This window comes from Pan paniscus, chromosome 2 (genome assembly GCF_029289425.2).
Source record: "Pan paniscus chromosome 2, NHGRI_mPanPan1-v2.0_pri, whole genome shotgun sequence".
NCBI lineage: Eukaryota > Metazoa > Chordata > Mammalia > Primates > Hominidae > Pan > Pan paniscus.
The window spans coordinates 127,411,121-127,432,757 of record NC_085926.1 but is presented as its reverse complement, the minus strand read 5'-3'; the positions used below and the strand labels follow the sequence as shown (position 1 = coordinate 127,432,757).

At 49.4% G+C, this 21,637-nt stretch overlaps 1 protein-coding gene across 14 annotated transcripts in view; it reads right to left on the bottom strand.

Annotated features, from left to right (window-relative positions):
• IFT122 (intraflagellar transport 122) overlaps positions 1–21,637 on the bottom strand; it is an 80,522-nt gene that overhangs the window by 20,301 nt on the left and 38,584 nt on the right. For all 14 annotated transcript variants that reach the window (XR_008624880.1, XR_008624881.1, XM_034957328.3 and 11 more), the window contains 7 exons: positions 20,446–20,583; positions 18,673–18,837; positions 16,704–16,901; positions 11,987–12,127; positions 8,185–8,238; positions 4,754–4,915; positions 287–453 (listed from right to left, as the gene is read on the bottom strand). Coding sequence is in view for 12 of the 14 variants with exons in the window: in XM_034957328.3 (XP_034813219.2) it covers positions 287–453; positions 4,754–4,915; positions 8,185–8,238; positions 11,987–12,127; positions 16,704–16,901; positions 18,673–18,837; positions 20,446–20,583 (1,025 nt within the window). In the remaining 2 variants the exon portion in view is untranslated. The remainder of the gene's footprint in view (positions 1–286; positions 454–4,753; positions 4,916–8,184; positions 8,239–11,986; positions 12,128–16,703; positions 16,902–18,672; positions 18,838–20,445; positions 20,584–21,637) is intronic.

The following is a 21,637-nucleotide window of genomic DNA, read 5'->3' as shown; positions in this document are numbered from 1 at the left end:
CTGGAAGGTTATCACAGCGTCTGGGTTGTAGTGAGCGCTCAGCAAATGGCAGCTGTGATGTCCCGGTGTCTCCACTTCCCTGGTCCCCACCATCCCTTCCCCTAGTGACTCCACAAGCTCCTGGAAGGCAGCCACTGCCTTGTGCAATCTCTGTGTCTCCTGAACCTAGCCACTATCACATTAGCTTTAGATAATTAGAAAAGCACTATTGGTTCCCTTGTCAGTCAAGAGGTGACATGTGATGACATGCTGCCAAATGCTTCTCGGGGCAGGGACCAAAACCTACATGTCAACCCAGCCATGGTCACCACAGATCTCGATGGCCTTGACGTGCTCTCCTGCTGAGATGTACATCTCCACGGCGGCTTTGGGCTCCTTGATATTTCTGGCCCAGTCAGCCTGTTTGGTGATTAGCATCTTTGTTTCTTTGGGGTCTCCAGATCCAAGGAAATCCTGAGGAAGCACAACAAACAAAAACACTCTGGATCAGAACTTCCTGTGCCAGCGTTACATCAGGCTTTTCTAGCAGCAAGGGCGGGCTCCACATGGCTGAAGCAGGCAACCAGGAGGTAGGCAGGCCCTGAGGGGCCCGGCCCTGAGGGGCTGAGTTGGGGGAGTCCCAGGTCTTGGGAAGAGTGATCTCAGGCTGCCCTGCAGGTGTTCCTGGGGGATCCTGGGACAGCATCAAGGACGCTGGCCCCCAGTGCTTCCTTCCCGTCTCACAAATGGGCATTTGTTCATCGGCTAAACAACACTTTCTAGACTATTTGGGGCACTGCACATGAAGTCTGCAGGGTCGGGGGTTCATGATCAGGCTATCTCTCTCTCACATAGTTTGGTAAATACAGGACTGTTCCTAAACAGCAATGAGACAACCTGGTGCACAATTCCACATATCGAGACCTGTCATCTTATTCAGATCATATGGGTGATACCACATGCTTCAGAGTGAGGCTGAGCATGGGTTCCCCTAAACTTACACAAACAAAATGACTTACAGAGTTTGCCGGCCCTCCGTGCCCTCCATGCCCTCTCTGTCACCAGCAAACATTCTGTGCCCTGAACTAGAGAATCATCACATTGTCTTTGCCCCAGTTACTTTCCTGGAACAGATAACAAGCAAACCTCTCTCTGGTTAGTTGCTTCTCAGCTGAATGGTTAGGGATCCTGTGCTGAGGTCAGGTCTGCAGGGGTGAGAACCTGATCCGACAGTGGGACAGCAGGAGGCCATGGGGGGATCTGAGGCAGGGAAGGTGCTCAGGAGAGGACCTGAGAAGGAAGAGATGGCTGTGGTCCTGGAGGCTCAGGGATCAGGCCTAGGGCCTGTGTTCCTTCGGCCTCAGCATACCTCTGAAGCGGTATGCCCAGCTTCTCTGGGCTGGCCCTACAATGTGTGAGAAACAGCCTCAGAACACCACCTCTTTTCAGGGTAGTTACCCAAAATACACACGTGGGAGTTTGCCAGAGTTGAGGCAGCTTTTAAAGGTGGAGCTTTTCAAAAAGGGAAACTGGGAGCACTTACAGCCCAGGTCTATGTTACTGGTAAGAAGTGGTTTGTCTCAGGAATAATGTACCCTGTGGAGAGTACTTTGTGTCAGCCTCACTGAGAACAAAAAAAGCACTCCTTTCCCCATGATTAACACTCATGTGTCAGGAAAGTACAGTCAATCTATGCTAAAAATCCACTTGAACAATTAGCTCGCTTTTTTCCCTCATTTGCTTTCAGGGTAAATGTGCTTTCAGAGTATTAGGTCGGCCTAATATATGATACATTTTAAGAAGGGGAGGAAAGCGCATTGTATACCCTGATGCTGGGACCCAATAGAAGACAGGCCCCCTGGCTGGCCTTTGGTTCTCCCTGGAGCTGACAAAGGGAAGGGGCTTGGAAAGCAGCCGCTGTCCCCGCCTAGTTTGGGCCTTTACAGACACACCTTTCCTTTTGGCAGCTGCTATGGTGCGGATTCTCTATGCCAGCACGAAGCTGGAAACCCTGCCTACCTGGCTGGTGAAATGAGGGTGGCAGCTGGAGGAAAAAGGCATCTTAGGAGACTAGAAATGTCCTTCAAAGGGACTTCAGTGAGTGCTCAGGGGACCAGGGGTGACCACGGCAAGGGTGAGAGGCTGAGAGGGAGCCATAAGCCTAGGCCAGCTGGTCACTCAGGGAGCTGTGACTTCATTGAAGCTGGGTCTAAAAGCTTCCTTCAAGGCTCAGCAAACTGGAAATTCAAAGGCTTTTTGCTTTCCTGAAGCTAAGTTACACGTTATCTGGGGCCATGGCAAAGACTTGGCCCTGAAGTGGACAGAAAGAGGCTGTGCTGAGTGATGAATGAGACTAAACAGTGTTCTCATGCTTGGTGATTTTGATAAGAACATACTACATAAGAGTTAAGAGCATTATAATTCCCTTTATCACCATATAAACATGTCACTTATCCAGAAAGCATACAATTTATTTGTACGTGGGAATGTAATTTTAAAATTTTCTGAAAACCAGATTGAATCTTGGGAAGCAATTTTCAAGTAAACAAAAACATGCTACGTTAATCAGGACTAGATCTCCCCCACCCCCCACATAATGTGTAGGTACACATTTCTCAAATTCAGACGACCAGGTGGGGGCAGGGGGGATTGAAAAGGAACCAACCTCCTTGGAATAGTGATCAAAAACTAAAACCAAAAACAAGTCCCAGAGTATTTACCTTCATAGAGAGACGGAGCAGATGGAGTGTGTAAATGGGCTGCAGTTCTGGTGGGAGGCTGTGGGCACACGAAGTCCACCACAGTGTAAGGAGGGGCCTCAGAGCAGGGGCAGGAGTGGGGCCATCCAGGAAGAGAGGTATGAAAATCCACTCTGTGGTCACGTGTGGCCCCTCTCATCTTCCTAATCTTTCTACAGGTTGGCATTTCTAATGCGCTTTCCTATACATTATTCTGTGCAAATCTCATGACTAAACTGAGCTGTCGCTATTACCATCTGAGAAGGGAAGGGAGGTTTGGCAAACCGAAGAGCCTTTCCCCAGGTCATCCCACAGAAAGAAACTGCACTCACACCAGCTCTGGGGCACCAAGGCCAGGCATTTTCTTATTTATTTTTGACATGGGTCTTGCTCTGTCACCCAGGCTGGAATGCAGTGGCATGATCTTGGCTCACTGCAACTTCCACCTCTGGGGCTCAAGCAGTCTTTCCACCTTAGCCTCCCAGTAGCTGGGACTACAGGCGCCAGCTAATTTTTTGCATTTTTGGTAGAGACAGGGTTTCACCATATTGCCCAGGCTGGTCTCGACCTCCTGAGCTCAAGCAATCCACCCACTTCAGCCTCCCAAAGTGCTAGTATTACAGGTTTGAGCCACCATGCCCAGCCTGGTCAGGCATTTTCTACTGCAGCACAGCTGCCTCCTTGAGGAGGCCTCAGGGGTTCCCAACCCTAAATTCTACCTCTAGGGTCTTGATCCCTTAAGGGTTCATACTGAGTTAAAATTTTGTTATCCCCGGAAGCAGAGATGCACTGACTCTGGTGATCTCAGTATGAATGTGTTATGAAATCTTCTAGGTGTCTTTGGTGGGGCCTGAGGGAGGGTAGGAAAGGTGACGAGGAAAAAGTAGAGGGAGCCTGAACACCCTGGGTCTCAGGTACGGAGTGAAGAAATCACTAAGGTGAAAAGACAGGCTGGGGCCCAGGAGCTCGTCCAAGTCCTGATGAACAACAAGTCCTGGGCAACATCACAGGCCACCAAACACACCTTCAGCCCCAGGGTCGAACAGGTGGTGGAAGAGCACAGCCATCTTCAGGAATAGAAAAGCAGAAAAAAGTGGGGAAGATTTTCCATCTTGAACTTGTGAGCTGGAGAACTACCATTAGTAGCCCACGAATAGGTTATGGCTGATGAGTCACTTCATAACATACTGAGAGCCACTTTTGACACTCCCAGAAAAGGCAGGTTAACAAAGCCCCTTGATGGAAGGAAGACCCTCATTGCCCAGTGTACCGAAGCCTCTTTGAACCTTGCTTAGACTGAACTGCAAATGTCTTGACTGGTCTGGGCTCCTTAGTGCAACTCCTTCCCACAGAAGCCATCAGGAGCCTGGTCCAGGAAGCTCCTCTCCTACACCTGCCTTAAAAGGCCCAGCTTTGCTGGGAAGTAAGGTTCATGGGGGCCATCCCAATGCAAAAGGGAATCTCTGCCATCACCCACTGCAACCACATGGTAGCCACTCTGCAGCCGGCAGGCGTGAGGCATGCTGCGCTAACATGGGAGGGCGGAGGCTCTGCCTGACTTCCCAGAAGCCCAGTGAGAAGTCCAGGACAATCAGCAGGTGCTATGGGAAACTTGGCTGGCAGGCACCATGTCGTCCTGTATGATCAGCAGGACCAGCTCCTGCCTGAAGACACCGATTCTTGGCGGCTCCTGACAAGGATTGAGAGGATTTGTGGGAGACAGCCCTGAAGCCCTGAGCCCTCAACTCAATGAAGGGATTGTGCTGGTGTAGACCCACAGCCATCCAGCCCTGTCACTGATGAAGGTCTGAACTGCCATAGTCTGCCCCCTTGGTGTCAGCCTTAAAGGTCAGTTTTAGGTGAGTTTCAACCAGTGGCTGTAGATGGGTCCTTTGTTTACCAGTTTCCCCACATCCTTTCTGAGACCATTGCTAGTTTTTGTCTGCAGCACTCTTGGGGAAAATAACTTGGACACCGCACGTGAGAATACCAGTGGGCTCCAAGCTGGAGCTTGGGCCTAGGACAGGGTAGGTTACCTTGGCATACTCAAACATGCAGAGGTCGGTGTACATTTCAAGCGCGAGGTTCTCGTGCCCACTCCTCTTGTACAGTTTGGCGGCCTCATGGAACTTCCCCTGGTAGGAAAACACATCTGCCAGAAACAGGTCATTGTTGGTCTCTCCCCGCTTCTTCCTCTCCTGGAAAAATTAGAAGCAAAGGAAATGGCCTCTGCAGCCATGGGCAGGAAGCAGCCTTTACAAAGGTTAGATGTGGCTATTTCAAGTGAGGCCCCTGGGCCTTCCTACTGGAACCTGGGCTTGGCTCCTGGCTGTTGTCTCTCTCCCCTAGGTTCCCGCTGGGAAGGCTTGACAACAAAAGCAGGCTTTTACCAGACAAGCAAAGATCAAAAAAAGATGCAAACCTTTGTTTGTTTAATGGAAATTCCTCAGGGTTGCTTTCCTGTGTATTCCAAGGCTATGACGGAATAGTTTGAATAGTGTGTGCTCTGACTCATCCATGACCCCTAAGCTCCCAAGATCTCCCAAATCCGCAGGCCCCGTTTGGCAGAGTTGTGGCTCATGGGGATGACAGAGCAGGAGAATGTTTAGGGTTTCTGCCCAAGAGGGAGACCAATAAAATAGGATGACAAGTCTTACGATGTCCCTACTTCTAAAGAGAAGGTAAGAAATCCCGCATGCTGAACATCCACTAGGTTCTGGGTATATACTTTATACACACATGGCCCCTTTATTCCTCTCAGTGACCCTCAGGGTAGGTCTCACTACCCAAGTGTTAGAGTGAAGAACGCTGAGACTCAAGAAGAGGAACAGGTCAGGGTCAGACAGAGCTGGAATTTGGACGCAGTTCTGTCTGACTCCAGATATTCCTTGTATCACATAATGTAGTCTTTTGAAGCAAGTGATGTCCCCAACAACACACACACACACACACACACACACACACTTAGCACAGCTAGGATAAAGCTTCTTCCTTCTGTGTCAGGGAACATTCGCTTGTCTACAGCTCGAGTATTTGTAAACACTCAGTAGCACCCAAACCCTGAGCCCTAGCAGTTTCCTTTTGCTTGTTTTCTAGCAAGAGCAGCATATTGGAGGACGATAAGACATTGAATCAAACTCTTAGACAAGCTGGTGAAAGTTTTAACAGCTGGAGACAACATGCTTCCATACTGACAGAAATTATCATTCTAAAAACCTGCACACAGCTCAGGCTCCTCAAACAAACTAACTCCTAATAGTTGGAAATGAATTGAAATCTTGCCGTGAGATAAAAGATTGATTTTGGCTGGACATGGTGGCTTACACCTGTGATCCCTACACTTTGGGAGGTCAAAAGAGGAGGATCACTTGAGCCCAGGAGTTGTAGGCCAGCCTGGTCAATATAGCCAGACTCTATCTCTGCAAAAAAAAAAAAAAAAAAAAAAAAAAAAAAAAAAAAAAAGGTTTTACTAGACATGAAATTCAGGCCATATCCATTCTAGGCCCCAGGATATCACCATGACCAATAAAAACGATCTATGGCACTCAGCAGGTGCATGTCAACATGGGCAGGTTCTTTCCCCCCGTCAGCAGGACAAGAACATCTCCCCTATCCAAAAGGCACCCACTAAGGATCTGCAGTTCTCTGGAATTATGCTGAGCACCCAGATGTGTGCAACTAAGTCCGCAGGCAGTCGATATAGAGCACACTCAAAGGCACTTTACTTTTTTTCAAGAGACAATCTTAGGAGTTTACTTTAACGCACTTCCCAGCTCATAGCACATGAGGAGAGGACTACATTTTGACCCCAGTAAGATGTGACAAGTAATAGTTGGACCCCACAGCAGTTACTTTTGTAGAGAGGAAAATTATGCTCCTTGGCTTCAGGTGAAGACCCCCAGATCCAGGCCAGTGGATTTACAAGTGAGAGTCAGCAGCACTGGGCATTTTGAGCAATAGCTCCGAACAAGCCCTTTACCATCCAGGTAGGTAAACCCCACAACATACAGATGCCCCTTACAACACGCGGGTAGGGAGGGTATGTGGCCGAGAGAGCATGAGCTTAGGAAATAGACTGGGCTTGAATTCCACCAAGTTTTTGGCTATGGACCCATGGGGATGTGGCATCGTCTCGCTGAGCCTTAATTTCCTCCTGCATGGAATAGGGAGAGCAACAGTACCTGCCTCATTCAGTTAATGTGAGGATCTAGAACAGCACTCACATAAATCACGCATGTGGCACAGAGCAGATTATGTTATGAGGCTTAGCAGGCTGTGAGCTCCTGTCAGCCTCTCTCCTCCTCAGCTCTGTGCCCACTGAGCTCGGCACAAGGGCTGGCCCATGACAGGTGTTTATTATGGGGAAATGAATGAGAGGGACAAGACATTTGCTATTTCCTCACTGTTTCCAACTGGGAATTCAAATGTATCTCACATTCCCATACCTTCACAATAAATATGTTCAGGAGAAAAAATGTATATGCCTTTTAACAGACAGCTAGACAGCACTGAGATACACAGAAATTAAGAATAGTGTCTAAGGGCCGGGCATGGTAGCTGAAGTCTGTAATGCTAGCACTTTGGGAGGCTAAGGTGGGCTAATAGCTTGAGCCCACGAATTTGAAACCAGCCTGGGCAACATGGGAAAACCCTGCTCTAAAAAATATACAAAAAATTAATCAGGCGGGGTGGCACATGCATGTGGTCCCAGCTACTTGGGAGGCTAGGTGGGAGGATCATTTGAGCCTGGGAGGTCTATGCTGCAGTAAGCTGTGATCGTGCCACTACACTCGAGCCTGGGGAACAGAGTGAGACCTTGTTTCAGAAAAAAAAAAGAAAAAAAAAGAAAAAAAAAGCATAGTGTTGACCACCACCCAGCAAATGGCATACCTACAACCAGCTTCCTTAGCACGCTGCAGGCCTATTGGGTTTGGATGACAAGGTCAATACTCTCAGCCAGAAACAGTAGGGCTAGGGGTTGCTCCAGAACTCTGGGGCGCTCAGTTCAGACCGTGGGCCTTGCTCCCCAGGTCCATTTCTGGGGAATGGAGCTCAGCTCATGTGCATTTGGGAAACTCCTCCAACACTATCAGATTACTGGAGTCTGAGAGGATGGTGACCAGCTATCCGCCACCAGGAGGATGCAAACCAGTTCCTGAGAACCTACTGAATCCTCACAGCAGCCTGTGAGGTAGGTCCAATCCCTTTTCACAGACTAGAAACCCAACCCTGGAGAGATCCAGAACCCATGTGCCTCACCCAGCTATCACACAACAGCTCACACTACCTGCTGTTGTCTCCCCCAGTGTGGCCACTCTGCCCCCGGAGCAAGGCTGTGGCCCAGATGCCCAGACGCCAGTGAGCTCTGTTCCCATGTCCTCAAGGCTCTTGCCTGTTAGAAGGGCTGCCCCTAAAACAGGAACCCCAAGTATGCCTTCTTGAGAAGGAAAAATGCTTCATCTTTTACCTCAATGCTGCTGATGAGCTCTAAATATCGGAGGTCTTGTACTCTGATGAAGGCCTGTGGGGAAGAAATAAAGAATAAAATAAGCTGTCTTCTTGGCTTCAAAAGTGGGTGATTGGCTAGGGGTGGGAAGTCAAGCTCTATCTAGACAGTGAGCCACAGAGGAGAGGAAGGGAGCAAGCACAGATTAATCATCGTGCGTGCAGGAGGTTATACCACCCAGTGAGGCATGGCTTTATCCATGGGATTGGACCATGTAAAGAACAGCAAAGACATCCCAGTTGCATCAGTCATTTTGAGATCAGGTAAAACAAAACCGTGATGCCACAGTCTGTGGCGGTGCCTCCTTGGGAGACTCTAGACCCAAAGAAGAACAAGCCGGTCTGACCCTCTGGGGGGTCAGGCAGCATCACAGCAGGAGAGGATGAGATGCATGGACTGATGACAGACTGCCTATACATCTTGGCAACATGGGTAGAATGCAGGGGACAGCTATGCCTACCCAGTGGTGCCACAGACACAGGGGACCCAGAGCCCCTGGTACCACAAAGGGAGCAGAGGAGGGGAAAGCTGAGAGGGTATAAAGACAGATTCTGGAAGAAGGTGGAGGGGTAGGGAATGAATCCCGCCAAGTCTGTGGAAGGCAAACTCTTTATGTAAACCCTAAAATTGCAGCCCTTGCCTTGAATTCACAGTAAAGCCAGAGACTTTAACTCATGGACCTCTAGAAGTTTCTGAGGAACAAGCAGACTGGTGTTAGCTAAGCTAGTTTTGCTGCTTTCAGATTCTGCCCAGGGTTTGGAGGAGCACAAGCCACCAGGTCAGGCTGCTTTCAGGTGGCTTTGCTGTCACCATTTATTGCCCCATTCAAAATGGGCTGACCTGTGCCTAGAGGAGGCAGCAGCTCCAGAGCCCTTTGAACTGAACACGCAGAGCAATCCTGACCACTTGCAGCCTCTGCTCAGCAGCATGGCATCCTCCCTCCTGAAAAGACCTCGGGAGATGAGCGAGTCCCCGGCCTCTGGCTGCCTTGCAGGTGACCACAATGCAACTTTATCTTTTCATCCCACAGGACCAGGCTTCCTGTCAAGAGACTGAGGACCCAGGGAGAAACATGTCTTGGCCCCTGTCCCCCTCCACAATTCAGAGGTCCACATTCTAACAGGGAAAGCTGGTCAATTAAACAGATCATGACACCTCCCAGAGCTAAGAGCTCTCCAACTACGAACTAGATGCCTGGAGAACACGGATGAATGGTCTGAGCATGAGCAGGGGTGGGAGGCAGCGTTAAGTGAGGCATCAGAGTCAGAACCTGGCAAACAAGTGTTTGTGAAGAGGAATTTGTAGAAAAGGGCAATGCGGGCATCACATGGGCCAAGGAACACAGGGCTAAGACTACCTGTGTCCCAAGCTGTAGGTCTTACACGTCACCCTCTAGATCTGGGTTTCCTTAAAGCGCCTTGAGAGGGCAACCCTGCAAAGCCCAGCACAGTGGCCAAGAGGGAAAGGAGCATTCGAGGTCTGAGTCCTCGCTCTGAGCCTACTTCTCTGCTTCTGGGCTCCAACCATCTTCTTCGTGGAAAGGGGCCTGCTACTGACACCCTCTCAAGGGTCTTTCTAGCTGTAGCTCAGCTGTGCTAGTGTCTAGGATTTGCCCATTAATAAATCTGTTTCCGAGTTCCTTCAACCTGACACATTTTGCAGCGTCAGGGTGCCTGGTCAGAGTCACAAGGCCCCTGAATGAGCTCAGCAGAGGGAAGCCTGGGAATAGGGAGGAACCTGCAGCTCTGCTCAGGGTCTGGCGGGAGCTCAGCAGCTCTTCTCTGCCATCTAGTGGGGATGGCTGTCCATCTCTAGGAACCACTATATCCAAGCTGGTGAGCCTGAGTGCCTGGCACAGAGTAAAGAGGTGGGGTACTCGGGATTTAGATGAAATAGTAACATCCAGCCTATCTTCAATATCATGTGGCTTTTTCAAAACAGCATGTTGTACACAATAGATATATACCACATACACTTACTTTTCAACTATAGTAAATCTGGCTGGGTGTGGTGGCTTATACCTGTAATCCCAGCACTTTGGGAGGCTGAGGCAAGAAGACTGCTTGAGCCCAGGAGTTCAAGACCCGCCTGGGCAACACAGTGAGTCCCTGTCTCAATATTTAAACAAATATATAAAAATATATATATTTATAAAAATATCAGTAAACACTCATATTAAACCTTGTGGCTTTTTACAATCCTTTCTATTCTAGGGATTTGTCGTCTTCCTCCCTGCTGGCATTTCTGGGTGGGGCAGGAGACGGAAGCTCCCTCCATAGAGATGCCTCCTCCCTCCTCTGAATTCTTTTTTTTTTTTTTTTTTTAAGTCAGAGTCTTGCTCTATGGCCCAGGCTGGAGTGCAGTGGCACCATCTCGGCTCACTGCACGCTCCGCCTCCCAGGTTCACGCCATTCTCCTGCCTCAGCCTCCGGAGTAGCTGGGACTACAGGCGCCTGCCACCATGCCCGGCTAATTTTTTGTATTTTTAGTAGAGACGGGGTTTCACTGTGTTAGCCAGGATGGTCTCGATCTCCTGACCTTGTGATCTGCACACCTCGGCCTCCCAAAGTGCTAGGATTACAGGCGTGAGCCACCGCACCTGGCCCCTCCTCTGAATTCTTACAGCCTCCTCCATCTCCACTTTCCTACACTGAGGACATCTAAAAATATAATCTAGATCATTGTTACACAACGATCACTTCCCTTGTTTAGTAATGGCTAGCATCTGCACAACCATCCCTGATTTAAATTCCCCTTTACAACATCTCAGTTAAGCCTCATGACTGCAGCAGGCATTCTCACCACCCCCATTTCAGAACTGGGAGGACTGGGGCTCCAAGGAAAGTGGCTGGCCTGAGGTACCAGAGCCCCTTATGTGACACAGCTCGTTCTCAGCCAGGCTTCTTAGTCCTGGTCTGGTCCAGTCTCCTCTCTTCATGCCTACAAGTCTGATCTAACCCAAGGTGGGCATCACATCCCTCTTTGCCACTCCTTCAATGTCAGCCCAGGAATATGGACAAAATGAGCAGCTCATTAATTGACTGTGGGGAGATAAAGAGGGAAGGGGTAGGGGAGTGGAGGTTGGAAGCCATTCCTTCCTCCATCTGAGGTTCTAGATGGAAATACAGCTCAGGAACATACCTGGGCTTTTCCTTATGTGCAGAAAGGGGTCAGATGTTTTCAGCCATCTCTCTAGCTTTCATAGACTAGGCCAGGAAAGGACACAACGAATCAAGTCCATGAATCCCGCCATGAAGGTACGTGGGAAGTGCCCACATTGCTGTCAGAATCAGAGACCTTGACCATCTCTCCCACCTTAGTTGGCAGATGCTAAGAAAAGCAGCATTGTGTGCAGCATCATGGCCAGTGACTACACCGATAATAAAAGCCGCCATTTACGGAGTGCCTGTGATGTGCCAGGCTACTAGCCAGGTGCTTCCCATAGAGAACAGCTAATAAGAGTGACAGCCAGAATCTGACATGCTGCTCCTGGGTCAGCCTTTACAGGCATCCTCCCATTTGATCCTCACAGCTTTGTGAGGATGGGGCCTGTCATCACCCTACGTCTATAGAGAAGCAATCTTAGAAAGGGTGTCACCTACCCAGGCCCACAGTGAGGAAGTGGCTAAGATACAAGCCCAGGTCAGCCTAACTCCAGAGACTGCTGCAGTCTATGGCCTCTCCGTGCCACCTGCGTCCCCATCTGCCTTCTTAAGGGACCCCACAAGGACCAAACTCCAGCTCCTGCTGGCTAGATGCTTACCTTCTTTGCTGTTTCAAAATCTAAACCTTCTAGCGCTTCCATGGCCAGTTCACGCCAATCAGTGTCTGTGACACCCAAGCAAGCAATCTGGTAGGCTTCCTTGAAGAGTTTCCTATCCAGGTACTGGTACATGGGAGCGGACTGCAGGATTTCATCAAGGGAAAAAAAGAAGACTGTTTTCAGAGCCATGGAAAGAACCAGATGCATATAGAGCCTGCCTCCAGATGCGTGGGATGATTACCCATGCCTGGGGAGCAGCCCTGCAGCCGCCAATCAGCACCCTGCCCAGCCTGCCCAGCCCACCCTGTGTGCTCCATCCTGCACCTCTCTCATGACTGGGCCACTGTGCTCCACAGCACAAACTCTCTGCCCATCCTCCCCTCCTTCCCACCTGCAGGCCTGCCTCGCCATAGGATGTCACCCTCACCTGGAATGCCTTTGCCCATCCCCACTCTGCCTCTGGAAAATACCTATTTGGCTTTCAAGGCCCTGTTGAAATGTCACCTCTTCTGGAGAGTCCTCCCAAGCCCCTCAAGCCCCCACCCCAGGGGAAAGAGTCTCAGCTTCCTCTGCCCTTTGTCCAGATCACAGGTTGTGCCGCAGTTACAGGCCTGTTCCCACAGCAAAGCCGTGCACAGCCCGTGGGCAGTGGTGGGTTGTATCGGCCTCCCTCAGCAGAACCCCAGTCTACGTTTGCTGACAGAATGAATGAGTTCGTGGGAGGAAGCGGTCTGGAATGGCCTCTTGTTCCAGGGACTGAGTCCAAGAAAGGTAAGTGATTTGCTCCAAGTTACCCTGGAAGCCTCTGGAAACAGGTCTCCTGATCCCTGCCCTGGGGACAGATGCCCTCCTACAAGATGGGGTTGCCTTGCTGTGAGTGCCCATGAATAGTTCCTAACAACTTCTCTTTCTTAGGTTTATAAAAGGCTTTTGGCTGTCCCCATAGTCCTGTGCAGTAGGTATTATTTCTCCCTGGCTACAGCCCAGGAGACCGAGACTCAGAGAGGACAAATGACCTGTCCCAGCAAATAGCTGGCAATAGCTAGAGGTGACTGGACTCCAGGTTCTGTGCCCCTTCCTGCCACATGTATGCACGTGTGTATATGTGCATATGTGCGTGCAGGCCTGAGAATGAGTCTTGAGTTGGGCCACGACATCTTTAACAAGGAAAGGCCTTGCCCTTGTTTTAGGCCAGCCAGTGGGCTTCAGTGGCCTGCATCTCTCCTGGCTTCCTGGGCAGGGAAGAGAAATCAGCCAGGACCTCTGTGCTAATGGTTCCCAAATGTGGAGCTTGAAGTATTGTTTTCTCCATTTGGGGCTTTTGTCTGTCTTTGAAATTTCCGGTCCCATTTTTTAGCTTTAGAATTGAAGGAATTTTTTTTTTTTTTTGAGTCTGTCTACTCTCAGAGCAAAACATGGCTGCTTCCAAGTGCTTATCTTTTCCACCATGCCATCTCTCCTCATTGGCACATTAAATGCTCCCTTTAGGGGGGCAGCAGGCATAGGCTAGGGAGCAGGTGACCTAGAACCCAGGCCAGGCTCAGCCACATCCTAGGCTGGTGACTTTTTGGGTAAATCCATTAACTTCTGTTTAGATGTCCTGCCCAGCTCAGGCTACCATGGGCAAAGGAGAGATGTGCTCCAAAAATAATGAAGCACTGGGCAAAACGCAGGCATGATCATTACCTTCACTGTATTTTCTCAGCACCAGCTCCTCACCATCTCCCAGGCTCTCCAGTCTTGTTCCCACCCCCACCTTTCCCTTTGTTTGAAAAGCTTCCCTGCTCCACTTTTCCTTTCCAGACCTCTCAGGGCTCAGATCAAGTTTCACCATCTCCTGGAAGCTTTCTCAAACTCCTGAAAGCTTTTCTTAAAGCACACAATGAGCTTTCCTTTCTAAAGTCCGTCAGTAAGTACAGCCTGTTGCAATTTAGTTGTGTTTTGTGGTTTTTGCTATTTTATGAGTCAGTAATAAGGAGAAATAATAATAGAAATTTGGCTTGACGAAACCTGAAAGATGGGTATAATTAACCCCATTTCACAGAAAAGAAATGAGGCCCCAAAGAGTGAAATGAGTTGCTCTAGTTACAGCTGCTTGAGATGGCAGAGTCAGGACTGAAAGCTGGTGCTCCTTCCCCGACCCACACCAACTGCTTGCCATGCTGACTGTCCCGTGAGTGGGACAGGCACTCAGGCAGGCATATCACAGCTGAGCATATGATGGATGGCTAACACTTGGACTTACTTGGGAGGCACAATTTGAGTGGAGTTTTAAAAATAGACCCACTGAACAAATACTCTCTGAGCTATACTTTATCTTGCTGTTGGATTTCAAACATGAAGTCACCACCGCCTTGAGAAGCCCTCCTAGGGCTCGTTGTCCTACTTGGCAGCCCTGACAAACCAGTTCTTGCACAAGACAACGTAAATTTCGAAAGGCAACCAAAAATTCCAAGACTGAGTCTGATGCTTTCTCCCTCCTCTCTGGGCCAAAACCACAGGACGGCCGGAGGCAGAGGCGACAGATGAACAGCCTTTGTCTTGAGAATGTGTTTCCTAACCCTTGGCAGTCCTGACCCGCTGCGTCAGCAGGATGGCCTTGGTGCAGTCAGCAAGACTTTGCTGCTGAATCTTAAAGTCCTGGCAGAGGAAGCCCCAGGCTGCCCCTCTGGCTCCTCTTGGCCGGCCACAGTCAGAGAGCAGCAAACTGCATTTATTTTTGAGGTCAGGATGGCAATCTTGGGAGAAAACCTTTTAATAAAATAAGCAGAGCTAGTTTGGGGCAATTGAGGGAGATGAGTTCCTGGTGGATGTGGTGCGTGGGTTTGTAATGGGGCAGACAAGGATGACGAGGACACAGTCCAGGAGAAGCTGTTCGTGCCCCTCGTCCTGCTGCCACTTCCACCCACCTCATTCCCTTCTTCCTCTTGCTTTCTGGTCTTTTTCCTCAGATCTGAATTCCACTAACATTTCTTGAATAGCTGATCTGTGTCAGGCATGGATGATGGGCATTTCCCCAGTAAGTCTTGCAGTCATGAGTTTCGAGGGTATCATCAGCTTAGAAGAAGTGGGCTCTAGCCTGAAGCTGAGTTGTATGGGGAAAACAGACTGACAGAGCCTAGCGGAAGGGAAACCTGGAAATTTCCCTAAAAGTCTTTCAAAGGTACACGTGCTTTGACCCAGCAATTTCATTTCTAGGAATTTATGCCAAGGCGCCAAGTTGGGACAGGTGCAAGGACCTAGCTAGAAAGATGCCTGCTATTTACAATAATACAAAAAAGCTATAAGCAGCAAACATGTCCAGTAGGACTGGTAAAGAAAGCTGTGGAACATCCACAAGACACAATAAAATGCAGCTGTAAATACAAGGCAGGTGGGGACCAGGCAGGAGGGAGGGGTGCTGGCTGTAAAAAGCACAACACCAGGGACCTTGTGGTGGTGGCAGTGTTCAGTGCCATGACTGTGGTGGGAGATTACACATGCCAACATGGGTGGGAAGATCACTCTAGAGCTATGCACACTGTTACCGTTGGGGGAAACTAGGCAAAGGGTTTAAGGGATCTCTGTATTATTTCCTACAATTTATGTGAGTCTACAATTACCCTAAATTTTGCCATGCAGGATAAGAACATTTACCATTTACTGACACAGAACGATGCTTTAGGAGATTGTTGAGTGAAAAGGCCAGATGACTAGTGTACAGCCAGCACTTCATAGACAGTGATGGGGCTGCCATAACCGAATGTGAGGTGAAATGAGAAGATAGCCATAAAGGAAGGGATGAGAAGTCTTGTTTACAGGCCAGGCTCAGGGAATACAGTAAATCTGAGGTTCCATCTATAGGTAGCAATACGTATACACATAAAAGTCATGAAAAGTATTTGCAGTGTGATTCCACTTTTGTTTAAAAATGTTCTTATAAAACCACATGCTCCTAATTGTATATTATGCATATATTATATATACTCGTAGAAAAGCGCTAAGCAGATGTATTTCAACATGTTTAAGAGTGATTCTGTCCTGAGGATGGGATGCTGAAGGCTACAGTTTCTCGCTATGCACGTCTCTGTTTTATGGCAATTCTACAGTGAGCACCATCTGCCTGGGGTGCAGAAGGTGGAGGGGAGACCATCCTGCATTCGGGAGGTCAATCTCAGCCGCCTGTCTTTGGTTCTGCCCTCCCCCATTCTGTGGCTCCACCCTTCAGTGCCCCATTTCTGTTCTGGCCACCTCCTGGTTCAGAGGGCTTGTGCAGAGTCCCATGCTCCCTTATTGGCTCACAGACCTCAGCCCACACCCCCCACCCACTCATTCTCTCTCTCCCCTCTCTCTCACACACACATCACCACCATCACACACGTACTCACACACACACCCTGCCGGACTCCCGGCTTTGCTGCTCACTCCATTCGGCCCCACGCTGGGCTCTCCGCAAAACACACGCTGCTGACAACACTGCATACCCCTCCCATCCCTACAGAAAGGGGACAAGGAAGAAACTGATACTCAGGGAGGTTGAGCTGTTTGCCCCCAGTCACAGAGGTTGCAAGGAGTGGAGACAGGGCGGCAGGTTCCAGGCCCAGACTGCCTCCCACGACATCACAGCTGCCATTCTTCTCTCCTTGCTACTCTCTCCCCAAAGCACCAGCAAAGGGCCCAGCTTCCCTGGTCTTGTCAGCCTTGCCAGTGCTAAGAGTGGACAGGCACCCCCAGTTACCTGCGGCACCTCCACAGCAGAAATGGAGAAGACATGGAGGCAGAAGATCTTGGAGCCATTGTAGCCGACCACAAAGCCCTGCAGCTTCTGCCGGTGCACAGGGAAGGTGCTGGCTTTGATGTTGAGGTAGCCTCCTCCCGAGAAGCAGAGCATGTCCTCACACTGGGTGTTCCAGGCCACACTGTTGGCGTTTGGTTCCTGGGGGACAGGGACAGTGGGGATCCTGTGAGAACCACCCTGGGCTTGGTCAGCGCTCACACATTTCAGCCCAATACCCTCTTAAAGACTGAATCCTACTAAATTGCTTACAGTGGGATGGAGGGAAAAGGAGGAAAGGGGACCACAAAGAAATGAACAGAGGCAAGCCCCTCCATGCACCTGCATGTTGTTGTAATTTTTGAGTAAGCAAGTATTACTTTTGAAAAAAAATTATTCTCCTGAAATATGCTCATACCTTTCTGCCTAGGATCTTTTATAATGACTAAATCTTTTATAATCAGCATGGATTGTTTTTTATAATGAGAAAAAATCAATATAGCTGTTTTATGTGCAGAGGGAGGGGCAGTGGAGAAGAGGAAAAGCCAGCAGGCAATGTTACAGCTGGGAATGCTGATGTCTCCTGGCAGGGCTGAGAATCACCTCCCCTAGCCTGCCATAGAGCCAGCAGTGGGGACGGGGCAGCACAGACGCCCTTCCACACTTGTATGATTCTAGGCTCAGACACAAGATTCACATTTGGGGCCCGCTATGCCCCCTATAGGTGGGAGGTGAGGCTGGGGAGAAGGGAAGTAACATTTCAGGCCCCATTTTGTGCCCAACACTGAGCTAGGCACTGTAGTATCTAGTGTATTCCTGTAGCAATTCTGTAAGGGGCAATTACTAATTTCATTTTAGAGAAAAGTAATTAAGGCTCAGAGAGGCTCACTAACTTAAGATCACACAGTAAGGGATGCAGGCAGGACCCAAGCCCAGGTCAGCTTGAAGGCTATGCCCTCTCTTTCCCCGAAACCATTCTACTCTCTCAGGGACATGAGTGAGTTGAGACTGACATGGAGTTACCTCTGGGCTAGAGGTGGCCAGGTAACTCCTTCTAATTGACTGAGGCTGCTCCCCACTCCAGACCCCTCCCCCATCGATTCTGCTGCTGAGAACAAGGAGGAGCCTGGTAAGGGGACTGAATCTGCCCATAACATCAGGAAACCCTGCAGTGGCTGAGGAAACCAGTCAGGAGGGGCTCCAGCTTTGGGGGGAACTTCATTCTGGAAAACCAGTCCTGACCACCTACAAAGACCTAAAGAGAGAAAGAATGGCGCGAGCCCAGCAGAAAGCCAACCAGGCCCGGGGCACAGAGCTGCTGGGCTGTCTTCTCTGGTGACACACTTCCTCAGGCCACAGGGCTGGATGACTCCACTAAACAACGCCTACAACCCCAAAGATCCAAGCACTTCGCATTCTGCTGGCTCTTCTAGCATTCTTGTGAATTAAGTAGAAAGCCAGGCTTGCCCATCCCCTTCCCCCTTTCAGATGACAAAACATCCTGTTTCCTTCCCACGCTGTAGGTGCGCATAGACACAGGCAGGCCTGCAGCAGGTGAGACACAGACTTCTGCAAAGGAAGTGCATCCATCGCCCCATTCACTGAGTGCCAACGTCACACCCCTCTCAGAGTCATTGCCCCATTTCTTGTTCATGGTAAACGCTTAAGAAAGGCTCTGCTGGCTCAGAGCCTTTGGTTTCCATTGGCAAGGAAACCAAAGTTAAAGAGGCCGGTCCAGGCCCTGCGGCTTGTGCCTGTGTGGGAGGAGCAGGTTGTGGCCCAGGGCCTCTGGGACTCTGCGCATGTGCTTGGCCCCTGCCCCTCCCAGAGACCTGCCTGGGCCAGAGCAGGAGAGCCTCCTGCAGGGACTGGGAAGCTAGAGGAGGGTCTCTAATCAAAGGATGATGTCCCTGGGCCCCCTCAGGGACTTCACCTGAAAAAGCAGCTCCTTGGTGTCGATGTCATACACCAGGCAAGTGTCATTTTCATCTACCACGGCCAGCTTCTTACGGGAGGCACTCATGTCCAAGCAGCGCACAGCTGTGGCCTGCTTCAGCAGGACGATAGCAAAGAGATTGTCCACGAAGATCTTCAGGATCTGGCAAAATTTCAGCGAAAACAGTGTCAGTCACCATGGCAACAAGATCCTGGCCCACTGCCAGGCCGTTGGAATCCCATGTGCTCTGCAAGAACAACTCCCACCACCTTCACCAGAAGCTCTGTGCAGGGAAAAGGACTCATCAAAAGAAAGAGGGGGGTGGGGGGCAATGGCTTATCCTTAGGAGGCCAGAAGCGAGGTTCATCAGAGGCTGCAGAAGTAATGACAGCCCTGAGACAGGCCGAGCTCACTTCAGTGTCTGTTCGGACTGGGGATTTGTTGATGACATTACCCAAACTGCAGCGTTAGGAGATGCCACCTAGCAGAGATCTGAGTCACGAACTAACACAGGAAAAAGCTGCTATGAACACTGACAAGACATGTGGTAGAAAATTATAATAAGGATGATAGTGATGATGACAGCTATCATTTACTGATATCCCTGGTTTAAAAAAAATTTTTTTTAGAGTTAAGGTCTTGCTATGTTGCCCAGGCTGACCGCAGTGGCTATTCACAGGTATAATCATATCACACTGCAGCCTCAAACTCCTGGGCTCAAAGTGATCCTCCTATCTCAGCCTCCTGAGTAGCTGGGACAACAGGTACCCTCCACCATGCCTGTTTTAATACCCCTGGTGTTTTTTTTTGTTTTGTTTTGTTTTTAACATTGGCTTTAACTCCCAACCCTGATGATATCTGTTTTTGACAGCCCTATGAAATATGTGGTATTATCCTCATGTAAAACCAGCCTCACAGAGGTAAAGTGACCTGCCCAGGATGACAAAGCCAGTGAGTAGCTAAGTAAGAACACGACCTCCGGCCCACCTGACCCCATAGTCCATGCTCCCATTGGAAGTGAGAGCTGCCTGAGAAATAAGCGGCCCTTCCTCCCCTTGGCATTGCTGCTTGACTTCACCCACTGCTCTCATGCCCTGTGACTTCCATCCCCAGCAAAGACCTGACAAGCCTCAGCCATAAGCCATCTGCTGCACAGCTTGGCTGTCAGGCTAATGCAGCTACATTGTCACTTTCAAAGTTCCATGTAGCAGCCTACTTAGAACTTTTCTTATGCTGAGCAAAGAACACACGTGTACACATGTATACACACACACAGAATTTTGTGTAACCTGGATATCCCACATCTAACTGGCCAAAGGGCCCATTTTGCTTATGACATCTATCAGTATCTTGAGGACCCAGCATTCTTTAGGACACATGCTGGAATGCACTGCCTTAATCCACTCGCAGCCCTAATCAGGAGCTGACCTAGGTAACGATCTCTGCCTCCCTCTAGAAATCCACAGAAGCAGCATCTCTAACAAATCTCCCATCTTCTGGAGACCTTAAGCCACTAATCCACTCTACATGTAGCCAAAGGTTATAGCTCAACTCTGCCAAAACGTGGGCCTGCTAGGAGTGTGAGGGCCACAGCACCTTTGGCCTGAGGCTGTCCTCAAAAAACTGAACTCAGGCTGCCCCACAATTCACCCATGGAGGAGAGAAGCCCTTTTCCTGCCCTGAGAACCCAGCTCAGAGTCATTGCTAGACGGGTCACCCACGTGTGCATGCAGATTATCAGCCTGACAGGAGACGTGAGGGAGCACTCACCTGTCCATTCTTCAGCCCCACTAAGAGGCCTTCTCTTCCAGGAGGGCCACCGATCACCTTGATGTAACGAATGAGAGACTCCATCTGCCACTCCCGCTCCTTCACTCCGCTGAAGGACAGGCACTGCAGCCGTTTCTCCTAGGAAGCAAACCCAGCTCTGCATGGAAATTCAACAGAATAAGTGCCCCCAGACCTCCCCAAGGAGATCTTTCTGCCCCTAAGGGGTGAAAATACCTACACATTCAGTATCCATCTATCTAACCCAATGTAGACCCCACGATTGGCATCGTTAATCCAAGACTCCATGCAAGGCTTCCCCACGGAGCCCAATTCAGCCTCAGATCTTCAATGCAAACCCCCACCCAGGCAGCCTAGGCCAGAGGCAGCACTCAAAAGTACACATACTTGCCACATCTATCCTGTAATTTGTAGCAACCCTAAACCGCTTGAAGTTCTAACTTTGATTATTTATTTATTATTTGTTTTTGAGACAGAGTCTCACTCTGTCACCCAGGCTGGAGTGTAGTGGCGCTATCATAGCTCACTGCTGCCTCCAATTTCTGGCTAAAGCAATTCTCCTGCCTCAGCCTCCCAAGTAGCTGGGACTACAGGCAAGCGCCACCACACCCAGCTAATTAAATAAATTTTTTTTTTTTTTTTTTTTTTTTGTGGAGATGGGGTCTCAGTTTGTTTTCTAGACTGCTTTCGAACTACTAGCCTCAAGCAATCATCCTGCCTTGGCCTCCCAAAGTGCTGGGATTTACAGGCATGAGCCACTGCACCCAGCCCAGTTCTAGGCTTTTGAGAGATTTTAATAGTATTTTACACTACAGTGATTCCTAAAGAATTCTTCTCTTTTATCACCTCCAACAGAACTATGTAAAACTAAATCCACCTCTACTTCCAAGATGCTGGGCTAGCCTTCTCTCAAAGTCTTTCCAAACTTCTCTTGGCATTGACTTAGACACTCTCTAAGAATCTTGAGAAATTTTTTTCTATGAAAAAAAATCTTTCAGGAATTAAAACTTCCTTGACAATTACTGAGTTGATACAAATTTTATGTGTATATGCTTATCAATAAAAACTATCTTCATTCTGTACACCAATTTATGTTTTAAGTCATTAAAGTATATCTAATCCCAGTATGACAAGATGTTCTGCAATAGAACAAGGTATTCTTGGCTAGACACAG